The sequence below is a fragment of the Crocodylus siamensis genome, chromosome 10, assembly GCF_052110815.1.
Source record: "Crocodylus siamensis isolate JL-2025a chromosome 10, ASM5211081v1, whole genome shotgun sequence".
Lineage (NCBI taxonomy): Eukaryota > Metazoa > Chordata > Crocodylia > Crocodylidae > Crocodylus > Crocodylus siamensis.
Genome location: NC_143404.1, coordinates 57,166,608 through 57,194,446, shown reverse-complemented (window position 1 = coordinate 57,194,446; position 27,839 = coordinate 57,166,608). Strand labels below are relative to the sequence as shown.

Below are 27,839 nucleotides of genomic sequence, written 5' to 3'. Positions count from 1 at the left end.
TAATCATTAAGGGAGAGTGTTCATGATAGTCACCCACCTAACTACTTGCACAATATGCAAGGTAATGGTGAAGCATAACAGGCCTAATTAGCTATTCTTGCTTACATCGTAAACATGAATTAAGCATTCAACTTAATACTCACATTGTTTTAAAACAATCTGACCTTAGCATAAATACTCCAAATAAGGAGTATTTATGCTAAGTATTATGGAACATCTTAGGAAACAAAAGGATTGGTCCACTTAGAACATGACAAGCTTTTCCCTTGCTCCCAGCTTGTTTATTTGTTGTTGCAGTGCCAATTTAAACAGCAGAGGGTAACACAGGCAAATGACTGTTTATGCATATACAATGCTGTTGGCTATATACACAATAAAAATTAATCAAAATGAAATCATAAAAAGTTCTAATCTCATCTCCAGTCATTGAGCCTACTACAAACCTCAAAGAGAATGTTAGCGAGCCACCTTTTAGCCTTGCTTGGCTCCAGGCTGTGAATTGCTTGTATGCCAATAATAATGGTCTAAAGTACTTTCAGAACAGGCTGTAATATGCATAGGAAGCCCTGGAAACCGCAGAACAGAGGGCAGGTAGTAGAATCAGCATTAGCCAGGATGCAATGCAGCCACAAGAACATTTCCAGAGTACTTTGACAGCAAAATTGATCAGATGCTGACTGCACTGCCTACATTTGTGGTGGCGGGATAATACCTTGAGAGAACAAATGGTCTCGTAGCTCATTTCTGCTTGACCTTCAACCAGTGCTGCTCATGGAGGTTGCAGTAGATCTTTGCACCACAACCTGATCTTTGTCCTTTCTAGCTGGGCAAGGACAGTACTGGGGCCTATGCAGGCAGAGACTTTCAATGTCTCTTGGAGAGGCAGGCCAAGTGCAGACTGCCTTATGGGAAGCTTGTGTTTGGCCTTTGCTTAGAAAAGATAGTTAGCCATGGTAGTCTGAAGTCGGATAAAAGGCATGGTAGACTTGCACCTTATAGACTAACTAAATTAGAGGTGCATAGCATAGCTTTCATAAACAGCACAGAATTATAGAAAATGAGGGTTGGAAGGGACCTCAGGAGGTCACATCTAGTCCAACCTCCTGCTCAAAACAGGACCATCCCCAGCTAGATCATTCCAGCCAGGGCTTTGTCTACCTGGGTCTTAGAAACCTCCGAGGATGGAGGGTCCACAGCCTCCCTGGTTAACCTGTTCCAGTGTTTTACTACCCTCTCACTAGTACGGTGACCCCTAGTGAGAGGGCAGTAAAACACTGGAACACAGGGGTGATTAGATTTCTCCTAATTTCCAATTTTCCTCCTATCTAATCTAAATTTTCCTTGCTCCAACTTGAGACCTTGCTCCCTGTTCTGCCATCTGCCACCACTGAAAACAGTCCAGCTCCATCCTCTGGAATTACCCTTCAGGTAGTTGAAGGCTGCTATTAAAACCCCACTCAGTCTCTCCTCCAGACTAAATGGCCAAGGACAGACATTCAAAAAGCCAGAGCCTGAATTGATTCAGTCTTTGTAGGTTAGTCTAAGCTGCCTAGATGGAACAAGTTTGCAAGTGAATAGACATTCGCCTGCAGTGGCTCAGGCCAGGAGCTGTGGGACACTACAGCAGCCCTTGGCTGCAGGGAAGCTGCGCTGTGGGGGGTATGGCCAGCCTGGAGTGAACTGCCAGTTCACTTTAATTTAATTTAATTCCCCTCTCCCTGTCTCACCAGGACAGACCTGAACCCAGCACTCCCCCTTCACCGCTACAGCACTGGAGGAGTAGCCAGATCCCAGCTGGCATGGCCCCCTGAGGCAGAGGGTGCAGGGAGGGAGTTTATTCCCCTGCTGCCCCCAGGGGATTGCAGCTGGGTCTACCAGCCCAGGCTTCTGTCGCCACCAATCACTTCCTCCATGGGGTGAACAGCAGAATAAGCCCCTTCCCTGCCCCCTTTGCCAAATGCTGGAGGGAAGGGGGAAAATAACTCCCCTCCCTGCCCCCTCACCTAAAGGGGCCTTGCTGGCCAGTCTCTGGCCGCACCCCTACCCCTGGAGTGACGTGTGACCCTGGAGGCAGCATCCCCTCTCACAGTTTCCTGGGAGCTCAAGCCTTTTCCCAAAGTGGGAACTACACTGCAGACGGAGCAGGGTGGAGCAGGGCAGTCAGAGCTGCCACAGACTGCACAGGGTGGGCAGCGGCACCGGGCTTTGAGGGGTGGTCATAGCCCCCCAGATCCCCCTAGCACCGCCACAGCCCAACCTGCGCAGTGTGTGGCACCTCTGACAGCCCCACAGTGCAGCCCTCTGCCGGGAAGAGGCTTGCACTCCCTGGGAAACCATGAGAGGAGCTGCTGCCCCTGTCACAGCCCCTGCCCCCTTGCTGCTCCAGCGGCAGGGGTGGGGGCATGGCTCCAGCAGCAGAGGTGGGGCCAGGGCTGCAGATGCTGAAGGACTCTGGTTTAAGTTAAACCAGGAAGGGGTCTGGGACAGAAGTGGCATAAACTAGTTTGAGCTCAGTCACTTAAGTTTGATTCTGCATTCAACCAGGTTTAGCTCAAACCAATTTTGGCTATTTTGAAACTGGTTTATGTGCACTGAACTTATGTTCTGTTACAGGTTTAAACCAGCTTCTGATCACTTAAATTGGTTTGTGTGTAACTTCTGTCCCTAGCCAATATGACCTGTTTCCTCAGCCTCTCTTCATAAGTCATGGGCCCCTGCCCTCTAACCATTTTTGTTGCCCTCCGCTGGACTGTCCAATTTGTCATCTTTTCTGTAGTAGGGGGCCCAAAACTGGACACACTACTCCAGATGTGGCCTCACCAGTGCCAAATAGATGGGAATAATCACTTCCCCTCAATCTGCTGGTAAAGTTACTACTAATGCAACCCAGTTTGCCATTAGCCTTCTTTGAAACAACAGCACACTGTTGGCTCATCTTCAGCTTACTGACCACTGTAACCCCTGTTGAGGAGTTTGTGACCCCTTGTGGAGCTATTTCCAAAGACACAGAGTCGCTCTTAGTCTCAAAATTTTTTCAGCATGCTGGGCATCCTGAGCAAGCTCAGAGGCCCCGAATAAAACTGTTAGAGGTGATTTATAGTTTACAGACAAGATGCACGTGCAGGTGGGAATTTTCCACTGTGAAAGAAAACAAGGTATCAGGTCAGTGTGAGAAAACTCTTAATTGTTTCAAAACTAGTTTTTGGCTGCATGCTAACTAATAGGGAGGAGAGCTGTATTTTTGCTTCAGACTTTAAGGCAACTAGGCCTGTGTCTTATCAGCCTGTCCTTGAAGCACTGAGTCTGCTGTAGAAGTTAACTTCTACAATATTATTTATGGTCTTGTTAGTAAATTTCTACAATTCCCCCCTTTGATCCTGGCCTTTAAAGGCCGGGATCACTTTCTACTATACTTAGCATTTAAACACTTTTGGCACTCCAATACTTTAGCTTTAGACATTTTCACACTTTTTTTTTATGTTATGCATAGTACATTTACAACATGTGGATAATATAGAAGGTGGGGTTTCAATACATTGAATACAACAACAGGTTAAAATTAAAAAATATCCAAGAGCAATAATAATAACAATGAGTTTGTGAGCCCATTGTAATCCGTGGAACCAGGATGTTAGGAGACCCCATGCATCTTGTATACCCCAAGAGGTGTTATCTGTGGTTATGGCCTAGAATTGACTAGCCATGTTTTGGATCTTATGAATATTCTCTAATACCTTTCCTGATTCATTTACATAGGTGCAGCAGGTATTATTGACTAAAGTACATACCCCTTTTTGATTAGCAAGAAGTAGGTCTAATGCTAGGCAATTTTGCAAAGTAATATGAGAAATTTGAGTTACTTCAGTTTGCAGTTGGGTTAAGGCATTTGCAGTGTTATTAGCTAATACTTGAGGCTGAAAGGTTTACAAGAGCCTTTTTAAGTTTAGAAACACCTAGCCAAGGTATGAACCATTGGGCAAAAGAATGGAACGAGGTACGTCGCTCAACAAGAGGATTGAGGCCTGCTCCTCGTTGGAACTGATGTGGGCGGTTTTGGTGCCACCCTTGAAGCGATGTGTTTGGGTGAAGTGTTATGTCTGGGATCACTACGCCTAGGGTGCACATGTCATACCAGGTGGGTGGCAAATGCTTAAATGCAATTTTCCCACAAAGCCAATAATGTCCCGCATGTACAGGTCCATTACCTTGCCATCCAAGAGAGGATGGGTCTAAGGTTATTGTTGTATTACAAGCACCTGCTGTGGCATTTTCTACAAACACAGCAAAACTACTAAGACATGGCTTGTAATAGCACACAGAATTTTTAGGGAGGATTACTTCATTAAGGAACCAGTATTCATAATACCATTTACTGTTATTATGGGTGCTTTTGCTAATAGAAGAATAATTGAATGAACCAAGGCCAAGACTGATGAGAGGAATACCTATGCTGGGATGCTTGGGTAGTCGAGTACACACCCAGCAGTTTGAGAAGTTTAGGTTACTCGCGTAGGAACTGGTCATTTTCACAAGAGCGTTATGAGACCATTCTACATTTTGGTGAGGATTGATAGCTAGTAATTTAGGGGACGACACTTGCCAAACTGAGGTCCCCATTCCACTTTTGAAATAGAATGATTGTTCCCCAGGGTTAGTAGTTTTACTTTGGATGTAAGCTTGACTTGCCTTTGTGGTGGGGTTTGCACATCAAATTTTATTGCTATTAGTGTAATACCCATACAGCTTACATTGACTTGGGGAAGCACTGGACCTGTACATGACAGCGGAAGCCCCTTCAGGCGGGACTTGATTAACTTTGTCTTGAACTTGTTTGGTGTTAGTATACCCTAGCTGGGTGCCAGGATAGACTCCTGCGAAACAGGTGAGACTGCAGGGGCACCCGATTAATGTGGGCAGACAGACTACTAACACAAATGTACTTATGACAGTACTTGCAAGGCACATATTGTTTATTGACTGTTGGATTTCCGCAGCCGAAGGGGAGGCACACGATGAGGTTCTGTTGGGGTAAACGCTGCAGGTTTCACGTGTGTGTGATGAATCCACAAATTTTTTTTGGCGATTTTGATTGCGGAGTGGGTGGTTAGTAGGACTTGGTATGGTCCTTCCCACGTTAGCTCTAGGCAACTTTTCCGTCGCAGAACACGGACCCATACGTAGTCACCAGGACTGAAGGGGTGTATCTTGCAATTAAAGAGTACAGGTTGCTGAACGGCAGCACGGCGCTGTAAAGAAGTAAGCTGCTTTTGCCAAGAAATCACATAATGGGTTAAATTCTTATCCTCCACTAGCACTCTTGTAGCTGGAGGAAGGAAACCACAGGTAGTGGGGGGTGGATGACCACACAAAAGCTCACAGGGAGATATCTTAACATCAGCTTTAGGCGCGTTTTGCATAGCAAACAGTGCAAGGCCTTGGGCCACTTAAGCTGAGTTTCCGAACGCACTTTGCCTAGAAGGGTTTTTAGAGTCCGATTTGCCCTTTCTATCCCTCCAGATGATTGAGGGTGATAAGGGGTGTGAAGCTGCCTAGTGATTTCCAACCATGTATAAATTGTTTGTAAGACCTGGGAGGTGAAGTGACCTCCTTGATCTGAGTTAATAACTTGTGGTATGCCAAACTGCGGAATAATGTCCTTTACAAGTGCGTGAGCAACTTGCTGATTAGAGGCATGGGTGGCAGGAAATGCCTCCACCCAATGGGTGAGCTGATCTTGCACTACTAAGGCATATCTGCATCCTCGGCACCGGGGAAGTTTGATGGTCTATTTGCAGTCTCTCAAATGGTTGATATGCCCAAGGTCGGCCCCCAGGTGGGACTTTTCTCTCTGAGCCAGAGTTGAACGCTGGGCAAGTGGAGCAGACGCTGGTCACTTGTTTAGCCGCTGCATGGATGCCAGGGGCAAACCAAACTTGGAGAATGGTTTCAGCTATGGCAGTTGCCCCATAATGACCTTGCCCATGGACTATTTGGCACAGGGGCCGCTGTAATGTTTTAGGCAAGATGGGGCGGTTATTGCTAGTGTACCACAGTCCATCTTTTGAATAAGCCCCATAGAGATGTTTCCAGACTTCTTCTTCTCCTTTGCATGCTTGCTTATATCCTTTTAAGGCTCTGGATGTCTTCCACGCAGGAGCAAGGGCGTTGAGACTTAGGGGTTGCTGAGCGGCAGCTTTGGCAGCAGCATCCACCCGCTCATTTCCTTTAGCTTCAGGCGTGCTCCCGCCGGTGTGTGCGGCGACATGTATTACGGCTATTTGTCTGCGTTTCTGGATGGCTTCCAGGAGCTCAGAAATCTGAGTGGAGTTCACAATCTTTGCTTTGGAAGAAGTAATGAAGCCTTGCTGTTTTCATAATTGCCTGGTGGAGTGGCAAATTCCAAACGCATACCGACTGTCAGTGTATACGTTTAAAGTCATTCCGGTTGCCAGTTTACATGCAATCAGTTAAAGCAATCAGTTCAGCTGCTTGTGCACTCAGCCGGGGAGATAAGGGCTTTGCTTCAATGTGGAAGTCAGTGACGACCGTATACCCAGTCCGACGAACTCCAGTTTCTATGTAGGAGGACCCATCCACATAGAAGACTAAGTTAGGATTGTTCAGGGGCACATCAGTGAGGTTGTCTTGGGGCTTTTTCATCACGCGAATGACGGTGCAGCAATTGTGATGTGGCTGTCCATCCTTGGGATGAGGCAAAAGCAAGGCCGGGTTGAGGCTAGTACAGCGTGAGATGCGCACGTTTTCGGCAGCTAGCAGAGTCGCTTTATACCAGGCTAAATGCTGGTGAGAGAAGGCTTGAGTCTTTTCTTTAGTTATTAGGGCTTCAACTTTATGAGGAACCCTGACTTCAAGGGGGTACCCCATGACTAGCTCTTTCGATCGCTCAACAAGCAGTGCTGCCGCTGCAACGGCGCGCAGACAGCTGACTACCCCTTTTGCCAGTGGATCTAAGGTGGCAGAGTAATAAGCGATTGGGCGTAGCTGAGGTCCCAGTTTCTGGGTTAGGACTCCTGAAGCTATTCCCCGTTTCTTGTGGACAAACAACACAAACTGCTTTTTGTAGTTGGGGAGTCCTAGAGCAGGGGCTTGTGATAGCCGGTTGTGTAACTTGGTGAAAAGCATGGTCTAGCTCGGGGGTTCATTGAACCACTTTACGTTCTCCCTTCCCAGTGGTCTTTACTAGAGGCTTAACCATCTTTTCATAAGCAGGGATCCATGGCCGGCAAAATCCAGCCGCTCCTAAAAAGGCTTGCATATGTCTCTTAGTGGTGGGCTTTGGCAAGTTTTTTATAGCCTTTACCCTTTCATCAGACAATTTCCGCAGTCCCTCTGAGATCACATGCCCCAGGTATGTAACCTTCTTTTGGCAATATTGTAACTTTTCTGGAGATACTTTATGTTCTTTTTTAGCTAATCCTTTTCATAGTCTTAAAGTGTCCGTCCGGCAGCTTACCTGAGTCCGTGATGCTAGTAGTAGGTCATCTACATACTGTACAAGCACTGTATCCAAGGTAAGTATGATACCTTGTAAGTCTCTCGTCAGGATTTGGCTGAAGACAGTAGGACTCTCGGTGTATCCTTGGGGAAGTCGTGTCCAGGTTAAATGTTGTTTTCTCTTCCAAGTGAAGGCAAAAAGGTATTGAGACTGGGCTGCAACTGGGATTGAAAAGAAGGCAGCACACAAATCAATTACTGTGAATCGAGTGGCCCACCACAGGATGGAGGTAACAGTAGTGACAGGGTTAGGAACTACGGCAGCTCTGGGAATCACATAATCATTTATAGCACATAAGTCTTGCACAAAACGATAAACAGGCTTGCCATTCTTTCCTAATTTAGGTTTCCTGACTGGTAACACAGGGGTATTGCAAGGAGACTGACACTCTACTAAAATCCCTTTTCTGATGTATTCATCTATAAGGGGCTGCAAACCTTCTTCTGCTTCTTTATTTAGTGGGTACCGAGGCACGCAAGGCGGGACTCCCCCCTTGGTTTGAATAACAACCAGAGTGGCAGACTTCAGCAGTCCTACATCAGTGGACTCCCAGCCCCACAATGTGGCTGGCAATCGTTGTAGTTCCACCGGTAAATTTCTTTTTTCCTCCCCTGAGGCCAATGCCCCGGCCAAATAAGGCAGTTTGTCAACTGGTAATTTTAAAGTTATTTCCTCCGGACTACAGCGTAAAGTAGCCCTTAGCTTACACAGTAAGTCCCGTCCTAACGAATTTATAGGAGCATGGGCAGACAACAAAAAGGAGTGTTCACACGACAAGGGTCCCACTTGGACTCGAGTAGGGGCACTCCATCACATTCTCAGTTTCTTTTTCAATTAGACCTGCACACTCAGGAGTTGTAGATAACATAGACATAGTAGTGCCGGTGTCAATTAAACAATCATATTGTTGCTCTCCTACCTGAATTGAGGCAACAGGGTCGCTTTTATTGCAATTTATAGTTACCGCAGGGCAGACCGGGTGAGGGTGGTCAGTCGGGTCATTGAGTCCTTCTTTCCTGTGAGTAGTTTTTGACACCGGCTCCTTGCGTCACTAGTCCGGAGGGGGCCCCCGTTCTGAGATGGCTCCGATGTTTAACCCCTTCCTCTGGGGACACTCTCGTTTGAAGTGTCCAGGTTGTTTACAGTAGTAACATACTTTGCTGGCCCTTTGAACTGTGGACCACCCTTTGCCCTGGTTTCTTTCACCTAATCCTCTTTGTTGAAACCTTTCCTGGCCCCTTCCCCTGTTCCGTCCTCTTCCTGACACGCTGTGCATTGTTCCCTCAACCATTGCAGCTACTAGGTTAAAATTTTCCTTTCTCTCCTTTTTTTCTTTCCCTCTCCTTCCTCCCATCAAACACATAGCTTGCTATGTTTCTTACCTTTAACATACTCTTTCCTTCCCACCCTGGAGTATACTTACAGAAACGCTCCTTGATCTCGGGAGCGCTCTGGTTTACAAAGGCTGATACCAGAGAAGGCACATGCTCTGGTTTATCTACATCAAGATGAACGTATGTCTTGGCTGCCTCACACAAACGGGTAAAGAAGGCATTCGGGTGCTCCTCGGGTCCCTGTTTGCATGCATGGCATTTTCCCCAATTCACGGGCTTTTTACTCGCTTTATTAAAGCCTGCTAGTAAGTCAGTCCAGGCTTCCCTCAGGGATGCCCTTCCCCCGGGGGTGTTGTAATCCTAATTAGGTTTATTAGAAGGCCAAGGATCTCTGTTTGCTGTTGAGGCAACAGCCCTGGCACAGTCTAAAACTTTAGCCCACTTGTCTGGGGTCAGCAGGGTATCCATGAGTTCCTGCATGTCTGACCAAGAAGGGTCATAAGTATGGACTATGCGCCATATAGTCCGTCCTACTTCATCAGGTTTTTCCCGAAAAGAGGGGGTTTGTTGTTACAAAATGAGGAGGTCCCCTCGGGTGAAAGGCACATGAATTAGAGTAGGGCGAACCTGGAAGCTGCCCCCACCATCCACAAACGGGATCGGGTAGGTTCACAAAGGAGCCTGAACCACTGCATTCGGGTATGCCTTCCCCTGGCTGGGTGGAAATGCCTCCCCCACAGGACCTTGGCTCCGGGTCCAGACTGAAAAAAAGCCTCTGGAGGCAGGGAGCCCGGAGTTCGGAGCTGGCGCTGATGCCACGGGACTTGCAGCGCTCTCGTCAGGGGGCAGGGGTTGACCGGGGACAGGGAGAGCAGGGTAGAGAGGCTCAGGTCCGTCCTCAGACTCCACAGAGACTGAAATCGGAGGATAATAAGGAGGTGGAGTAGTACAGTATAGAACCGGTTTTGGAGCTTTTTTGGCCAATTCAGCCCACAGGTACCAATAATCCATCTGTTGAGGTTTTAAAGCTACCAATTCCAGTCGAAGGAATGCCAAACGAGACTGATCAAATAAGCCAAATTTCGGCCACCGTTTATCCGGAGCACCTTGTTGAGTTAAGACAGGCCGCTCCTGTGTACGCAAAATACAAGCACGCTTCCTGCCCATGCCAGACTGCACTGGCAGATTCCCTTTTCCCCAAACCTGGAGAAGCCTCCCTAAAGGAGATCTCGGTGGGACGTTTGAAGTCGATTGTCCCATCCTCCCGAGACTTAAGCACTTTGGTCCATAAATTCCTGGGAACAGCCACCCCTCATGGTGGGCCCCACTTACCCAACGCCCAGACCAAGCCCTCCAAATGGTGACAAACTCACCTATGCCGGCTGGGAAGGTTGGTCCGAATGACAAGCAGCCAGGTCAGTACAAAAGGGATCCCATCTGGGTCACCAAATTGTTGAGGAGTTCATGACCCCTTGCGGAGCTATTTCCAAAGACAGAGTCGCTCTTAGTCGCAAAATTTATTCAGCATGCTGGGCATCCTGAGCAAGCTCAGAGGCCCCGAATAAAACTGTTAGAGGCGATTTATAGTTTACAGACAAGATGCGTGCACAGGTGGGAATTTTCCACTGTGAAAGAAAACAAGATATCAGGTCAGTGTGAGAAAACTCTTAATTGTTTCAAAACTGGTTTTTGGCTGCATGCTAACTAATAGACTTTAAGGCAACTAGGCCTGTGTCTTATCAGCCTGTCCTTGAAGCACTGAGTCTGCTGTAGAAGTTAACTTCTACACTATTATTTATGGTCTTGTTAGTAAATTTCTACACCCCCAGGTCCTTTTCAGCCTCTTTGATTTATCAGATCCTGTGAAGGGAAAGCCCGGTCTTGGTGCTAATACTCTGCCAAAATATTCAGCAGCATCTAATCCTCTATTCTTGGCTCTGATGACTTTGCTGAGATGCATCTGTATATGCCCAACTTCCTTGATCCTGGACCATCAGGATTCCAACCCAGATATGACACAAAGTCTATATCTGTGGCATTTTTGATGACTTCATGGCAATGGAGATTCAGCAACTAAAGCTACTGCAGGAGGTGACTACCAGCTTGTTGAGATGGGTATGCAGTTGGGAACACGTACCCCTCAGTGCTCTGTAATCTCCCTTTGGGCTTCCAGGAGTTTAAATTGTCAGTTATAAATTTAAGTATAAATTGTCAGTTATAACCTATACAGCTTGGAATAGTTTGAGCTCTCTGCATGTGAAAGCAGCTTCAGTCACCATAGTGTAGAGCTGCAGCCGGGGTGCTCAAGTTGCTACTTTCTTACTGTGAAGGAGCAGAAGCTGCTGGCAGGGCATGTGCAGAAAGGGCCTCTTGTACTTTGAATTTATTCCCACCACTCAGGTCTGAAATAGCCTCAAACCCTTGACCCCCCTGGAGTCCTATAGTATAAGGCCCTGCCCTGGGGCTGGGGTCATTTGAAATGTGACAAAAGCTCCCAAGTGATGGAGCGCACCATGCTGACCTGAATGGGAGCTGTGAGCCCTGTACAACTTGCAGGCCATGCTCCTACTTAGTATTTGTCATGTACCGTAGCTTTATAGCTGATCTGATATTACAATTCAGATTACTGAAATAAGCACTCGTTGACAAAGTGAACCCTTCTCAGATATTTTCCCTTGCTCTCTACTATTTAGATTGTATGGCTCTTGGGAGAAGGACCAACTTTGTACGTTTGTACAGCACCTAGCACAATGGGGTTTGGTCTGGTTGTGACTGTTCATTGCTCCCACAATACAAATGTGAAGCAATCACTGAAAAGATGTTTAGTATATGCAGAGCGTAGAGAAAATCTGTCATTCTGAATTAGTTTCCAGGGATGATTCAGGAAGGCAAAGATTCTAAGTAGACATTTCCAAAAATCAGTAAAAAGAGAAAGAACTACATATAAAAGGGGAAAGATTATTTAAAAAAAAAATAAACACATAAGTACATTAAAGCAACTCAGATATGAAACATGGTAGAGAACAGCAGTAATTATTTGATCCATGAGGTTTATTGTTGGCACTTTGTGTCTGGCTGCTGTTCAGCTGACATGCTTCCAAGCATATAAAAAACTTATTAAGCTGAAAATAGAGTTTGTGATCATAAAATGCCAAGGAACAGGCAAAAACAAAGAGATGCAGCAAGCATTTCTATTCCAGGTCTGCTTCCTACATAACCGCCAAAGGTTCACACAGCCCATAGGGTACAATTGCACCGAGCAGGTTGCATGGTAGTTTGCTATTCAGGTTTGTTTGTCAGGCAAGGAGGGTATGGTGCAGGCCAGCATCACCAGTAAAACCAACAAGATGGGCAGAGATAGCATGCACTGATCGCTAGGTGCCTGGAGGAGAAAGCCAGATGGCTCTGTTTCTATGATCTCAGGCCTAGGCCTAGAAGTCTTTACCCAGTTGGAAGAGAAGTTAGCTGTGACTTCTGGCTGGTAGAGCCTAGTGGAGGGCGGTGCTAGGAACAATGCTGCACTTTGGCTGTACAAAACATGTTCCTCAGACTGTAGCTGTCCAACTGGCAGAAGGTGAGCCTGCTCAATGGTCCCCACTGCTCAGATATGTGGCTCAAAGCGCACTGCTTGTGCCAGCACTCCTGCCTGAGCTAAATGTAGCCAGTAGCGGGGGAGACATTTATGGATTTTATTGTAGTGACTTACAATACCCACAAGCTGTTGTCACCTCTGATTTTCTCTCTACTTATTTCCACCCTGGGTTCTCTCTGCCTCTACCCAAACCCCATCTCTGCTTCTCTTCCCCCTCTTGCTAACCCCTAGGAACATATAAAAAGATCAACACCCCTTTCACTGGAGCTGCTTGTAGTATTGCAGAAAGCTGTCTCAAAAATCCTTGCTTGGAACATGGGTTCCTTCCTAAAGGAAACCAAAGAAGCAGGTGATGGAACTGAATGCCTGTCACCAGCCATGGACCATATGGAGCCTTGCAAAAAAAAATATAAGAAGCTGGTAGTGGGGAAAAAAAGAAGTTGGGTGTTGAAGGTCCACCTTGATTTGTAGAGGTGTGGTTGTGTTTGAATTCTGGATACAAATTCCAGGTTGACAATTCTGGGGCAAACTTTCAGAATACTGTACTGAGCAAAATACCTACCTACATAGTTGCTCAACTATCTGAGCTACTACAGCTCATGAAAAGGCAGCAGAGAAAATCCCCATGGATGAAAAGGCAGTAGGGAAAACCCAGAAGAGACTGCAAGTTCCTGGTAAAGGTCTCTGAACTAAACTGGGCATTGATGGAGTGCTGAAAAACCTTTTGTTATTATGCAAGAAAAGTGTCTCTGCAACAGTTGCAGGCAGGATAATAGAAGTTTACAGAGCCCTGGAGTATGTATGGTTTTTAAGCTGTAGGGAAAGAGCAGTAGGCCTCTGCATGCAGGAAGTGGATATCTTAATTGAAGATGGGATACAGGATCAATCTAATCCAATATCTCCCTTCTACAAGGGTCCTCCTAGTACAGTACCCTGCATCTTAAGAAGGGGGAACTCCAACACAATGCACCTCAATGTGCAGTACTATGCAACGGGGGGAAAGAGAAGTGGGAACTGCTTCCTGTACCCCTGGCTAGTGAATACCACACGAACAATTCCTGAGGACTGGTAGCACTTGGCACATTTTCCCGGCTAGGGCAAATGAGGATGTTACTGAGATTCATATGCAAGTCTCTATGCCTTTTTATAACTGTACTAATCTTCTGCTTTAATAATACCCTATGACTTTGAGCATAACAGCTCAGTAGTAAATTTAGAATAGCTGGTGCTTTTGCTAAATTTAAAGAAAAAGGTGATTGATATATATGAAGCAGAAGGAATTGAGATTGGACAGTGCTGCGATGGCAGAATTGGTTAGGGCTGAACGCCCACCCTAAACTACAGGGCTGGGTACTTCCCCCCAGGTAAAAACAGCATCAATCCAAGGCAGTTGGAACCAAAGGAAAGAGACTGCCATGAAGTAAGCAGCCACCTATTAATTTTGGTATACTCTGCAAACAGGTGACAAAGCTGCCGTGTCAACAAGAGGTCAGCTGCTGTGTTCTCCCTATGTATGAGTCAGTCTGAGCACGCACCTTATGTGCACACAGCTCTCTGCAGTGCTGTTTACTCTCTGAGCAGCTGGAGGGGGTGATACCTAGCCCCAGAAATTACCAGGGACTAAATTTAAACAAACTCACTGTAGGCCTATATTTGGAATGTATCAAATTAGCATTTTTCACCAGAAAATGTTAAGCAGCTTTACTTATTCCAATCCATTTGAACCAGCAAAGTTTTTTAATACATTTGCTGCCAGTTTAAGATCATGAGATGCTTTGCTAATTAGATACATAAATGAGGCTTGACTTTGTTTTCCATCCCCTGCTGGTAACTAACAAGTTTTTCAAAAATCATCTTAAAATAACTAGGAAGATAAAGAACTGTAATAACACACGGCTTAGCATACCAATAATGCATCATTTATTGCTGTGTTCTAATCTTAGAGCTTTCCCTTCCTCTCTCTGTAATATAAATAATGGATAATTTCATAATGTACCAACTTGTTGGCAATCAATGCTAACATGTTTTTCCTTGGAGGGTCTGATCTTGCAGATCTTTCACTGACCCAATCCAAACTCCAGTACCGTCAATAGAACAAGGCAGGTCCCAGGTGTGAAACTTCTATTTAACTGAATGAGCATTGCAGGATCATACCCCATAAAAGCATTTTGCCACATTATATTATATAATCCAGATTCTGTTCCTTTGCTCAGTTGGCAGAGCAAAAGCAAACTACATACAAGTATTTGTCCTTGTGACAGGCGGTAGCAGGCTATCGGGCCAGAGGCTCCAGCCCAGCTGTGAGCAGTACTGCCAATTACAGGCTACTCAGAAGGACTGGGTCAGCTGAGGGAGATAATTAGCAGCCACAGGAAGGCAAAAGGCTCCTAGGGAGGGGAAGTCAGAGGGAGGGAGAGGTTTGCTTGGTCGGTGATGGCTTGGGGCCTGGGAAAAAACACAGGTGCTGCAAGACTGGAACCACAAGCAGTGGCAGCATGGCAGGAAACTAAGTCACAGGCTGCCTAAAAGGAAAGACTGAAATGAGGAAGGAGCAACAGTGAGTTGGAGGCACCAGCTCAGACCTGTGAATTAACCCTTCATAGACTGTGGTTGGGTTAAAGTTTGACGAATAACTGATACAGGCGGGTGTCTGTGTGACAGATGTGCCCTGGGAATATGGACTGTATTGTGTGTTGAGCTACCAAAACACAAGAACCTGCTACAGCCCTCCCATCACAAAGGCTCTGAGCTTGCAATCTTCAAGAGTTTTCAAAGCACAGGCAACTGTATGCTTCAAAGCACTCTATCAAAGCATGTTACAGTCCTTAACTCTTTTCTCCCTGTATGGCACATCCCCAGTTAGTTATGGAGAGTTGCACCTGGAAGATGGCCTGTGGGGTTTATTATCACATGGTTGCTTGTTATGGATTTGATTCTCCCACTTGATTCAGCAGAGTAGGATCTTGCTCCAAAAGTAGTCCCACTGACTCCATTGAGGCTCTGCATGAGTTGGGCTATTGGAAACAGAGCACTGACCACAATACTGTCTGACATCACTGTGAAAGTTACTGATATCTGTGCCACAGACTGCAGAACGATGCTGATATATCTTCCGGGATTATACATTTCACTATGGTTCTCCTGGAAATAGAAGAATATGTGCTTGTACCTCTAACTCCTAATGCAACAGGAAAGATGAGAACGGCTAGATGTGTTAGCAAGCTTTGCACAGGACAAGGCATTGTAAAAACTGAGATCTAGTTAATGTGGTCAGAAGAAGCATGATATAACTGAAGGAAATAAAAATGATCCTGGGCATGACTAAGACCTGGAAATGGGTACATGGAAATACCAGCCAGGCAGACCCCAACAATCTCACCCATAAGGACAGCAGGGGATAAGAGAGGATTACCATTACTTTATTAGTCACCCTACTTTGAAAAAGCCAGTTTCATATCCTAATGTCTCTAGTTCATTTGTGCCGGCTGTTTGCAACAGATTCCTGGACCTGGAACATACTGCTTCAACCAGCAATGTCCCCAAAGTTACCACCACTGTTTGAGCTGGAAGTACAAAGGAAGAGGAAGATGTCTTGGTGACCAGTGGTAGAAGAAACCCTTCTTCTCATACTGAAGCCTCTTCAAGAAAATGAAACAAGCCACAAGAACTTAGATTAACCTGTGGATGTATCACTATGAGTAAAGGCTATGATGGCAATAATTTTTAGTTCTTTACCTTTCTTGATCCAAGGGGGGAGAGGGAAACGACTTGGCACTTTACAAACATAAACTAATTAGGCTGCACCTAGGGAGGCAGTAGTATGAGATCTGTTTACCGGCAATCAGCTCTGAGCAGCATTTCACAGCAGCTACTTACAGCACACAACAATGTCAAAATGCTAGCTAGGGAAAGTAGAGAGGAGGATTATAGACAAGTGAAAGTGTGGTGGTGGTGGGAAGAAGGTTGGGTATCACTTAAAATGGGTTTTGCATTTCTTTTTTGTGGAAAGGACCCACAGCACCCCAACTAACTGTCAGGGCTCCCTATCTCCTCTCTTTTGATTCATAAATGACTGGTAGAAAAATCACTGTCTTCTAAACCACTCGTATGCAGGGACTGTCCTGTCTGACAAGCGGCCTAAGATCACTTTAGCTTCTAAGATCTGACCCGATCGTGTTGCGGAGCAGCAGAGCTGCAACCCAGAAGAATGTGAACATAAAACAGACACATTATTCCAAGAGAGGCCTGGCTATTTGATTTAAAACGCTGCAATATTTGAGATGTCAAACAGAATTCTTCCAATGCCTTCTATTTCGGATGATAAATGTTGGAGCCCATATTTTTCTGCAGTAACAGATTTCACTAATAGTGCTGGCACTGGATCTGGGCAAAGAGGAGTGAAGTAGCTTATTTCGTCAGATGGCAGGGGTCCAAAAGCCAAAAAAATTTTCCAGTGGGTTAAAGCAAGAAGCTGCTTTCTGCACAAGGAAATTACACCTTTAATACCATGCATGGGATAAGGAGGGTTTAAAAACGGCTGTTTTATTCTAATCAAAGGAAGTACAGTTTATTTCTTGGGGAAGATATTATCTCCACCAGTGTGGGACTTGGAGAGAATTAGCTTTCTATTTTTAACAGTGAATCTTAAGGGCTACAGGCAGGTTCAGGAGATGGATAATGAGAAATGGAGCCTTTTGCCTCTTGGCCTTTGATTCATATTGGTGCCCATTCGACTTGCCTGAAAGTCATTCACCTCTTATATCTTCCCCTACAGGAAATGAGCTTGATCTCAGTCCACTTTCCAGCAGGCAAATATTCATGACATACAATTATCATCCTTGGCGCTTGTCAGTCGCAGCTAAAGGCAGAGACTGAACAGCCCTCTTACTCCTGGGAGGTGGGTTTCCCTCCCATTTGGTGCATATGGACGATACTAGAAAGAGAGGAACTCTAAGGCATCTTATTCAGTGGAAAAAGAGCACATTTGGGGTATGTGACTATGGGCTGAAATGTCTGCCTCTAGGTCTCTTGTGCTCCCCTTGGTTCTATCTGCTTTATATAACACAGGGAATAGCAGAAAGGATTGCCTGATGTCTTGGGCTGGCAGAATGAGAATCAGAATAAAAATGACATTTCTTCCTCCACTGTGGAGTGGCAAGTCTTGGTCAGTTTCCTGACGCAGCACATTATATTTGCTTCCCATGGCTGGCATTGCCTTCTCAAGGACTGTTGTAGCTGGGGCATGCTTTCTCCATGGCTGCGCACCTGGCCAGGTAAACTCCATTCCACTTTAAACCTACTTGGTCTTCAAACACAAAGGGGCAGCTAGGATCTTCACACACCCCTCCAACCTGGGAGCATGGGGCGAACAAGGCAATGTGACTGTTAGTAGCATACCTGGGGGGAGGAGGGGGCAACTGTAGCAGCAGCAAGACACAGAGCTGCCTTGCTACACCTCTGGTGGCTGCCACTGCTTTACTGGGATATCACCAATAAATGACAAATGTGTGAACCCAGAAGACAAATGGGGGCTAAGAGGCTCCTTAAGATGACCCCTCTCCAAGTCTTGCTTAGTGAGGCTCTGCATAGAAAGGAAATCACCACGGAGCCACAGAAAAGTGATTTTGAATGACACCACCCTAACTGGCTTGCACCTTGGTTACTTCAGTGCCCTGCCTCTCTCTTCCTTGGAGATACAGCCCTGTGGCCATCACTCAAAGACCTGGCCCGCGAGCTTACAGCCATGGAGGCAGGAGGCTGTGTTGTCAGGGTGGAGCCCCCTGCTACTCTGCTCAGGCCTGAGACAGAAAGCAGAAGCAGGCGGATCTGTGTCCACCCAGGACAGCCTGGAGGCCGTGAGAAGCCAGGGAGCTGTAGGGTGCCTCCCTAGGCTCCAGCTGCACTTTGCCAGGATATGTGTCCAAGTCAGTGCCCGGTGCGTGTGCGGGATGGGGGCACCCAGGGCAGTGCCCGGTGCGTGTGTGTGGCGGGCACATGCAGAACAATGCCCGGTGCATTTGTGGGATGGGGGCACCCAGGGCAGTGCCCAGTGCCTGTGTGGGATGGGGACACCCAGGGCAGTGCCCAGTGCCTGTGTGGGATGGGGACACCCAGGGCAGTGCCCAGTGCGTGTGTGGGATGGGGACACCCAAGGCAGTGTCCAGTGTGCGGGATGGGGGCACCCAGGGCAGTGCCCGGTGCGTGTGTGGGATGGGGACACCCAAGGCAGTGTCCAGTGTGCGGGATGGGGGCACCCAGGGCAGTGCCCGGTGCGTGTGTGGGATGGGGACACCCAAGGCAGTGCCCAGTGCATGTGGGATGGGGACACCCAGGGCCGTGCCCGGTGCGTGTGCAGGATGGAGGCACCCAGGGCAGTACCCGGTGCGTGTGCAGGACAGGGGCACTCAGGGCCGTGCCCAGTGCGTGTGCGGGATGGGGACACCCAGGGCCGTGTCTGGTGCGTGTGTGGGATGGGGGCAACCAGGGCCGTGTCTGGTGCGTGTGCGGGATGGGGGCACCCAGGGCCGTGTCTGGTGCGTGTGTGGGATGGGGGCAACCAGGGCCGTGTCTGGTGCGTGTGCGGGATGGGGGCACCCAGGGCCGTGCCCGGTGCGGGTGTGGCGGGGCACCCAGGGCCGTGGTGGGTGGGCGCCCGGGGCCGCGGCGGGCGATGCAGGCTGCGGCCGCAGGCTGAGGGGACGGGGCGGGCGCGCATGGCGGCCGGGTCCCGCGGGCGCGGCAGGAGGCGGGGGCAGAGGCGGCGCGCGGCCCGGGCCCCGCAGCTCCGCCCGCCGGCCGCGCGAGCCTGGCCGGGCGCTGCTCGGGCGCGCGGCGGCGGCGGCGGCAGGGGCGGGGCGGGACGCGGCCATGCGGTGGCCGGGCTGAGCCCCCCGCGCTGCCCCGCGCCATGAAGCGGCAGAACCTGCGCACGGCGTCGCTGATCCTCTGCATCCTCTTCTACCTGCTGGTGGGCGCCGCCGTCTTCGATGCGCTGGAGTCGGAGGCCGAGACGGGCCGCAAGCGGCTGCTGGAGCAGAAGCGCGGGGAGCTGCGCAAGAAGTACCGCTTCTCGGCCGCCGACTACTGCGAGCTCGAGCGCCTCGTGCTGCAGGCCGAGCCGCACCGCGCCGGCCGCCAGTGGAAGTTCGCCGGCTCCTTCTACTTCGCCATCACCGTCATCACCACCATCGGTGAGTGCGCCCGCCCGCCCCGCTCTGCACGGCTGCGGGGGCGGGACAGGCCGGCGGGCGCCGCCGGGCAGCTCTGGGGCCACGGGAACTTTTGGTGCCCTTGGGTTTCTTGCGAAGCCGCCTGAGTGGGCGCAGCAGCGTCTGAGGTGCGGGGCTGGAAATGCAACCCCCCTGTCAGCGTCTCACAGAAACAAAAGCCCAGGCCAGGCGGGGTGGGATGGAGGGGAGCCGGGGTGGCATGGGCCTGGTGCGTTCTGGCTTCTAGTAACAGGTGCGGACGGACGGGTCTGTATTTGCTCCTCTGAGAGATGGCCAAGAACTGGGCACGTTTTAGTGGGGGGCAACGCCAGCCCGGTCGACTGCTTGGGGGCTGGGATCCGCCTGGTCCCGTCTTCTCCAAGTCCTGTCATTTGACTGTAGCATCACGCTGTACAGGCTTATCTGTGTGGGGATGCTCGGGAAAATGTAATCCAAATTAACTTTCAGAGGGGATGATTAAGCCGCGGTAAATCCCCCCAAAGGCTCTGAGAATCACAAGTAAAGTGGCCGTGGTTTGCGTTGGTTTGTTTGGCTGAACCCACTTGCGCAGTAAAGAGGAGTAGAGCCGCTCAGATTGTGAATGAATTCCTGCGGGCTCAGCTCCATTTAATTTAACCAGTCCATTTAAAATTACACCTTCAGTTCATTCAGACAGCTGGCTCTGAGTGTGCCCACGTAACCCAGCCAGGCTCCCGGTGCCCCTCTGTGTTGTTTGAGCTATGTGCAAACATGGCCTTGATGCAGAGTCCTGACATCTAGTCGCAGCCTCTGCCAACATGCTGTCACCAGACTAATTGCTTACTTCTATAAAACGGGGTACACCCCGCTGAGCAGTACAGCAGCTAAAATATACCAAGCGGTTGTGCAGTAGGAAAGCATTGTGTAGGTGCTGTGTATTTTCCCTCATTGATTATACACATGACTTGAGCCCAGCTGTGCATTTAGAGAGCTTGGCTTTTAAGTCATGCCCATCACAATCAGGTGAATTCCCAACTTCAAGGAAATAACCCATATCCTTGTGACAGATGATAGTGATTTTTACTCAGGCGGGCACTTCATTTGCTTTTCTTTCATCAGTAGAAGTATGATTGTTTCCTGAACCTCACAAATAAGATGCCTAAGGTTTTGCCCCCGACACTGTGTATATCCCTCATTCCTAGAATAGTGGTGTATCAGATCCCTTTAACTGGATCCAGGCCCTGAATCTGAGGTTTAACATTAACAAAGCTGTGTTTACTTTTTCATTGTCACTTTGAAAGCATCTGTCATATCTTCTTTTAATAGCAGCTGGGGGCACAACAGCTGTTTCTCCACAGTGTCGCTTGTGATAGCTATTTCTCCCCTAGGTGCTCTTGCAGCATCCTCCTGTATCCTAGGACCTGCTAATAGCAGCCAGATATTATGGTAAAGATTGATCATTTTCCCTATCACTTGCTTCTTACTCCAGTTTGCATTCAGCAAAAAATGTGCTAGACAAAATTTAATTTGATGTCATTTGATTTTGTTGGCATATAGACATCCCAACTGGAAACTCTCCCCCTCCAAATGTTGCAGTCATGAATTTCCCACATTTCAGTGATCGTGTAGTACTCTGATTTGTGACCTGACTTCAAGGCAAGAATTTCCTGGAGAGGAAGGTACACAGGAGGATCTACCCAAAACTCTTGTAAATCAGCTCCTGATTTTTCCTGAGTGGCAAACTGACAGTTTCTTTAAAAACAATTGCAAAACCCTGCAAGTGTAGGAGAAACCAAGTCTGTAGCATTGAGTTAAAAATAGAATGTCTCTGGATGTGCATTTTTCCCATATTCTTCACAACATTAATTTGCATAACTGAAAAAAGTAAGAAATTTAAATGATTGTTTTAAAAATCCTATACCACCACATGGAGAATGAACTGCTACCAAACCGTTTTCAATTAATGGGTATTGTTCTAGGCTATAAACCTGTCTGGAAAAAAAAAGGGTTCTATCCCTATTAATTTCTCAAACCTAGAAGATTTTTGATAACTCCTCCCTTTATCCTGGCTGCTTGCGTGATACAGTGTCATTCCTTTACGGGGAGTTAGTTACTCATCCATTTGGGGCAGAAGCTACAAATTTCAGTGTAGCATATACAGTTAAGTCAGGTGGTGCAAAATCACGAATAGCCAGAGAATGGCAATGAGCACCTTGTTATGATCTCACTGGAACTGTTTGTCTCCTTGACAAACAGTTACAGCTGTAAAGCGTAAAATACAGCAAGGAAATTAAACTCCTTTGATCAGGACAGAAAATGTTGCACTTTCCCTAGCTCAGGTTTTGGAGACTCAGGAAATGTTTCTTTATATATAAAGCAGTAAAAATGAAAATGGATGGCGAGGGAGTAGTTTGGCCTGGGTCTCGTCTCAGCTGTGCTGGCATAGATCAGAAATAAGTCCATAGGAGTCAGTAGAGTTAAACCAGATGTTATGGTCGTATCTCAACCGCTGAAGAACTGTGCTAGGGAGCACTGCAATGAAGCACACAATGGCTGATCCCTGTACCCTGAAACAGATGTCATGTTACCACCCTTAGTGCGGCGCTGGGCATGCCCCCATAAGCATGCCCAAGAAAACAGCTCTTTCAGGGTGTGGCATGCAGAGTGGGCATGACTTACTTTAGTGTGGCGCTCCCTAGCAGAGTCCTCTGACTATGTAGCTGTGCCTTAAGCTTGCCCTCCATGACTCCTGTGAAAGCTCAGAGACTTTCATGGAGTGCAGAAGGGGCCCCTTAGTTCTTTATATACCAAATTACAATCCTTGTGATGCAGAAATGTTAAGCTGGATGTTGCGGAGAGCTATACAGTCCTAAGGCCCAGTAAGCATGAACAGTAGGGTGCCAGTCTGTTTGCAAGCATTGCTTACTGTCTCTCTCCTCTTCCCAGCAGTTCTGCCAGAACTGGAATTCGGCCCGCAGTCTGGCTGTGGGATTCCACTGCTTCTTTGTGTGTTTAAGCATTGCCTGCCTTTCTCTTTCCTTTGCAGGTTATGGGCATGCTGCTCCCGGCACAGATGCTGGCAAAGTTTTCTGCATGTTCTATGCAATCCTTGGCATCCCCCTCACCCTGGTTATGTTCCAAAGTCTTGGGGAACGCATGAACACAGTCGTCCGGCTGCTGCTGAAGAAAATTAAGAAGTGTCTGGGCATGAAGACCACTAAAGTCTCCATGGAAAACATGGTCTTGGTTGGCTTCCTCTCCTGCATGGGCACACTGTGCATTGGAGCAGCCACCTTCTCCTATTTTGAAGGCTGGACCTTTTTTCACGCCTATTACTACTGCTTCATAACCCTGACCACTATTGGGTTTGGGGACTTCGTGGCTCTGCAGAAGAACGAAGCTTTGCAGAAGAAGCCGCCCTACGTGGCTTTCAGCTTCATGTACATTTTAGTTGGTCTGACAGTGATTGGAGCCTTCCTTAACTTGGTCGTGCTTAGGTTTTTGACCATGAACTCAGAAGATGAAAGACGAGATGCAGAAGAGAGGGCATCGCTGAGGAGAGCCAGGAACAACGTCCACCTGAAAGAAGACAGTAAGAGCAGAAACGCTATTTTTCTACCCGCAGAAGACAGGACAAGCCAGATGAACCTCATCCCGTTGATCCAGGAAGACACTGACAGACAGAGGCGGCAGTCTTCAAATTCTGCAGCCAGGGTCCCTTCCTTCTGCACGTGCCTGTGCTACAGACCTCGGCTATGTGGAAGCCCTGCACCCTCCCATCCCGAGACCCTCAGCTGCCACACCAACCCTGTGTACTATAATTCCATTTCTTACAAAATTGACGAGGTTTCCCTGAGCACCAGGGATCAAACTGGGTTCTCTTCCCCAGGGAGCACGTTATCCTCCAACAGCCCCAGCTGCAGGGGCCACTCCCGCCTCCGAAGGAAATCTATCTGAAGGGGGAATTTTTACTCTGAACTGTATTCTGCTCCTGCAGTCATATTTTGATGATAAATTATTAACTGAGCTGTCAGCTCATTGTTTTATTGCTCTCATTTCTTCTCTTCTGCCCCACTCCCTTTTAGATCAGCTTCAACTCTAGCAGCTGCCAGCCAGCTATACTATATGCTGTCCAGAAGCAGCTTTTAAATACTGCTGATGACTAATCATCTCTTTTAGCAGGGTACAAGGTCAAATCAAGTTAAATATTTTTTGCAGTAGGCTGAAGCATTTGGAATTCAAATGAAAGAGTGCACAAAGTGTAGGAGTGGGTCTCGTGTCTAGGGTGGAATCGTTGCTTTGGATTTGCCTTATAAAAACAAGCAGACCCCAAATCGCATCATGGCAACGGGTTTTGGTTAACTCTTAGGCTGCCAATAGTTAATGGTGTAAGTCTAGAGCCAAGCAGGTTGAAAGATTTGATCCAAAAATTCACTCCAAAAAACCTGAATCCACAGTCCCACTAGAGACAAACTCATATATTTGGATTCTTCCCCAAACTGGAAATATGTAGTGGTTTAGGTTTGCAACTAATCATTTGTATTTGAGGTAATAATAATAAAAGACTCTCTCAAAGCAAACTCCAAACGGTACGTAAGTGCAGGTAGCAAAGCTGGCAGAAGCGGACAGCAAGGAAGAGGACAGATCACAAAGCACAGTACAATGGCCAAGCTGCAGGGTTTAGCGGTGCTGCATTTGCTGCATGGGGGTGGAGTTGTGGGGGAAAATATTCACAATTTCTGTGTCACAGTTCAGGCCATTTAAATGACATTCTTAATTCCCATTTTAAGCACCTGTCCTGTGGCTTGACAGTGCACCAACCAGCTGAACCATAAGCCAGATGGACCAACTGTTTTTAGTTGGAATCTTAATACAGACCTTGGCTCTGAGCAGTCAATGTTTGATTGCAGTGCTCTGATTTCAAGGGGACACCTGGAGATCTTGCACAACGAGACTGAGTAAGACACACAAACCATCCTGCTCCCTCTGACCCCTTCCTCTGCGATGGGTACTGGGTGAGAGTGTGGGGAACAAGATGGGCTGGAATTGGGAGTGTTAGGTTTCAAATCTTAACATTTAGTTGAAGGTTAACAAGATTGGGGAACGTGCCTTTTTCTGCCCTAAATGCACCTAGACCCTGGCTTTTGGTCTGAGGGCCAGACCTGTCTTGAAGGTCTCAAAAGCCCCATTAACCTTGCTGGTCTAAGTGTGGTGGGGTTGGGGGGTGCAGATTGTAACACTCACTGTATCTCTCTTGTCGCAGTTTCTGTTTTCCCACTTCCAGCTATGCCCCCAGCACTCAGTGGCAGAGTTTATGATTCTTAATCATTCTCAGTTACAAGAACCCTCCAGTTCCTGCTCACTGTCCTTTGTGCCTGTGACAGCAACCAAGGGTAAACAAGGTCTTTGCTTCAGATCCAGCTCCAGTTTCCAGATGGAAACCCTGGGTGCACCACACTGCATTGTCCCACCATGGAGTCATCGCAAAAACTTTATGTTTGTTCCAACATATAGGCTCCTCCCTGTGCTGTGTTTGTATGGTACTTGCTGGGAGGTATCTTTGGAAAAGACAAGCTCTTGTGTGGTGGATGAAACCACCTGGGAGCCGTCGTCTGGAGTACAGACTTCCGAGCGATGAGAGCCATTTTGCACTAAAGGCAAGTCTGATGAAGCACCCAAAAGCTGCCAAATCTCATGGAGGTGCCAGAACTGCAACCTATATCCCTGTGTTCCGCCTCTTTCTCCCAGAAAAGGATCTCTGCTTGCTCCCTCAGAGAAACTCGGGTGTAACTGGTGGAAATCAGCAAAGCTTTGATTTCACAGGGTGTTTGGTGGAGCTGAGCTTCTGGCTCTTGGTCTGCTGGGACTCTGGTGTACTGCCCTTTCCTTTTTCTTTTGCAGCTGTCTTGGAGAGCCATGGTCCTCATTAGGGGAGGCATGGAAATAGGTAAGAGGACCTGGTGCAGCACAAGGTCAGGCATTTGGGCAGTCGCCTTACCCTTGCAATCCTCCTGAGGGATGACCTTTCACTTGAATGAGGAGCTCCCTCTCCTTCCATCCCAATATGGGCTGGTGAAGCCCTTGTGACCTTTTTTCCTCTACCATCCTCTCCAGCGCTTTGGAAGCCATCTTAATGTCCTGAGATTTCCACTAGGAATGCCCCCCAGGGTCGTCTTTCTTTGCTCAGCTTTCTCCTAAGCGGGGGAAAGAATTGAAAGTGGGTAGGGGGAAAACCAAGGCACTTGGCAGGAGGTTTTGCCCTTTTCCTGGGAAGCATTGACAGGGCAGGGAGGCAGGGCTATGAAATTTAGGATTATAAATCTGCAAAAAGAAGTCCCTACAGCCCTTGAGCTAGTGGAATAAGACTGCAGGAGCTGAGGGGCCTGAAAGCCCCATGGCAATAAAGAAGCACAAAGGGGAGTTGGTCTGTTGTGCAAACACCAATCCTCTCCATAGTCCAATTCAGCTGTAACATAAAGTATTCATCAAAGCAGTCAGTTAGAAAGCCTGGTTTAATCCAAATCATAGGCCAGTGTTCCTACCCAAGGACCATGCTATAGTCATGTCAGGTCAACCAGAGGAGTGCAGGCCCAGCAATCTGCATCAAAGTAAAAGCATCAGGAATGAGAACAAAACTGCCCATCACCCACTTTTTGAGCTAACTTATTTGGCATTGAAACCACAAAGAACAGATAGGCTAAAAGAAGGGAGCTTTGTCATCACAGCTCCTGTCCCTTCCCATCTCCTGGGACCCACACTAACACTTTTGGACCTTTGTCATTGTGATTTTGAGAGTTGGCCAGACCATCCTGAGTCCAAGGGAGGGACCTAGATGACTGCCATCTCCAGAAACTGTAACTCGTTCCTGAGCAACACCTGGATTGGGAGATTTGGGTTCCTTCCATTGCCCTTTCCCTTGCGTCTCCTTTTCCTTCCCTTCCCTGTTTCTTCTTTCTTTCCTATCCTTCAGCTAACAGTCAGGATTACCCAGCCATTTTGTGTAATGCTGTTGTGAGGCTATCTAAAGGCAGCTCAAAAGCAGTGTCCTGCACCACCCCATGGTGGTAAGAGTGTCCAATAAGGCTGCGTGCTGGGCTGGGTCTCTTGCTGCAAGGTTGCAAGAGCATCAGAAAGAAAAACTGCATTTTTCTGGTTTTGGTATTTTCTTTCTCCTTTTTTGTCTTATTTAGTTTTCAAGAAAACAGGCTCAGACTAGACCAACAATAACGACCATGGCATCTCTATTGCAACTAACTTCTTTCAGTTTCTACCGTTTAAAAGGTCTTCTAAAAGACTGCCAAATGGGAGGGGGCAGGGGATTTTCCTCTGTAACTAGGGGGAAAGGGAATAAAGGAACTGCTAAAATGAAAGCCTTAATTGATCACGTGCATTTTAAATGCTTTGCCTGTTTCTCTCCTTTTTTCCTGTATCTTTAATAAAAGTTTTTTCACGGTGGTTTATCCTGGGACTGAGGAGGCTGAGCTCTTGGTACTTGAAATCCTGACTTTGCTTAGCTGTTTGGTGTTGTACAGTGACGGGTTCCTGTTAACACCTTCCATGGCTTGGGCTCATTTAATCTAGTAATTGCCTTCTGTTGCACCAGAGCCATCCAGTGAGATGGACACTCACAGCAATTCTGTGGTCGCTCTAAGTGTGTGATTGCATCTGAACTTGTTACAAATCCTATTCCTAGATCTTTGCAGGGATATTCTGCCAGCATCAGGCCTCTGACTATGATGTGCACCCTCTGTTAGCCTGTCTGGCAGAAACAAACTAGCTCAGGGGGAGGCAACCCCAGCCTGGGTGCCTTAGCAAAACATTTTGCTTTGCACACACAGGTATGGGTCAATCAGGTGGCTGTCCAGGGCCCAGACAGAAAGGGGGCCCCAAAATGGTAATTTAAAAATTATTATTATCATTATCTCTGGCAAAAGGGGACCCAATACTAAAAGTTCTCCTGGGGCCACCAGGAGTCGAGGTACGGTGCTGCTGAGGGTGGATGGAAGGCAAGGGGCTGGGGCTCCACTGCCACAAAAGGATTGGGTCCCTTGTGGCTCCCCCACCATCTGCCCCTGGCACACCATCATCTGACAAGGTGAGGTTGCAGATGTATTTGGCACTCTGCCCAAAAACATTGCCAACCCCTGATCTAGGTAGTTTATTAGGTAGCCATGTGTAACCTCCCGCACTGCCCTGCTTTCAGCGTCTGA

General features: G+C 47.7%; 1 protein-coding gene and 1 long non-coding RNA gene across 2 annotated transcripts; one reads left to right on the top strand and one right to left on the bottom strand.

Annotated features, from left to right (window-relative positions):
- Positions 1-285: 285 nt before the first annotated feature.
- On the bottom strand, positions 286-19,481 carry LOC149856631 (uncharacterized). Its single transcript, XR_016444447.1, has 3 exons — positions 19,365-19,481; positions 10,224-10,330; positions 286-7,677 (listed from the first exon to the last, which is right to left on the bottom strand). It is a non-coding gene; the product is annotated as an uncharacterized LOC149856631 (long non-coding RNA).
- KCNK15 (potassium two pore domain channel subfamily K member 15) lies at positions 19,054-27,104 on the top strand. Its single transcript, XM_090064793.1, has 2 exons — positions 19,054-19,632; positions 22,676-27,104. Exons 1-2 carry the CDS (start codon positions 19,350-19,352, stop codon positions 23,584-23,586), a joined length of 1,194 nt encoding a protein of 397 aa, XP_089920919.1. The 5' UTR covers positions 19,054-19,349; the 3' UTR covers positions 23,587-27,104.
- The last annotated feature ends 735 nt before the right edge of the window (positions 27,105-27,839 follow it).

Coding starts and splice junctions, on each gene's coding strand:
- KCNK15 (XM_090064793.1), top strand. CDS start 19,350: ATGAAGCGGCAGAACCTGCGCACGGCGTCGCTGATCCTCTGCATCCTC. Junction 19,633..22,675: donor CACCGTCATCACCACCATCG/GTGAGTGCGCCC, acceptor TTTCCTTTGCAG/GTTATGGGCATGCTGCTCCC.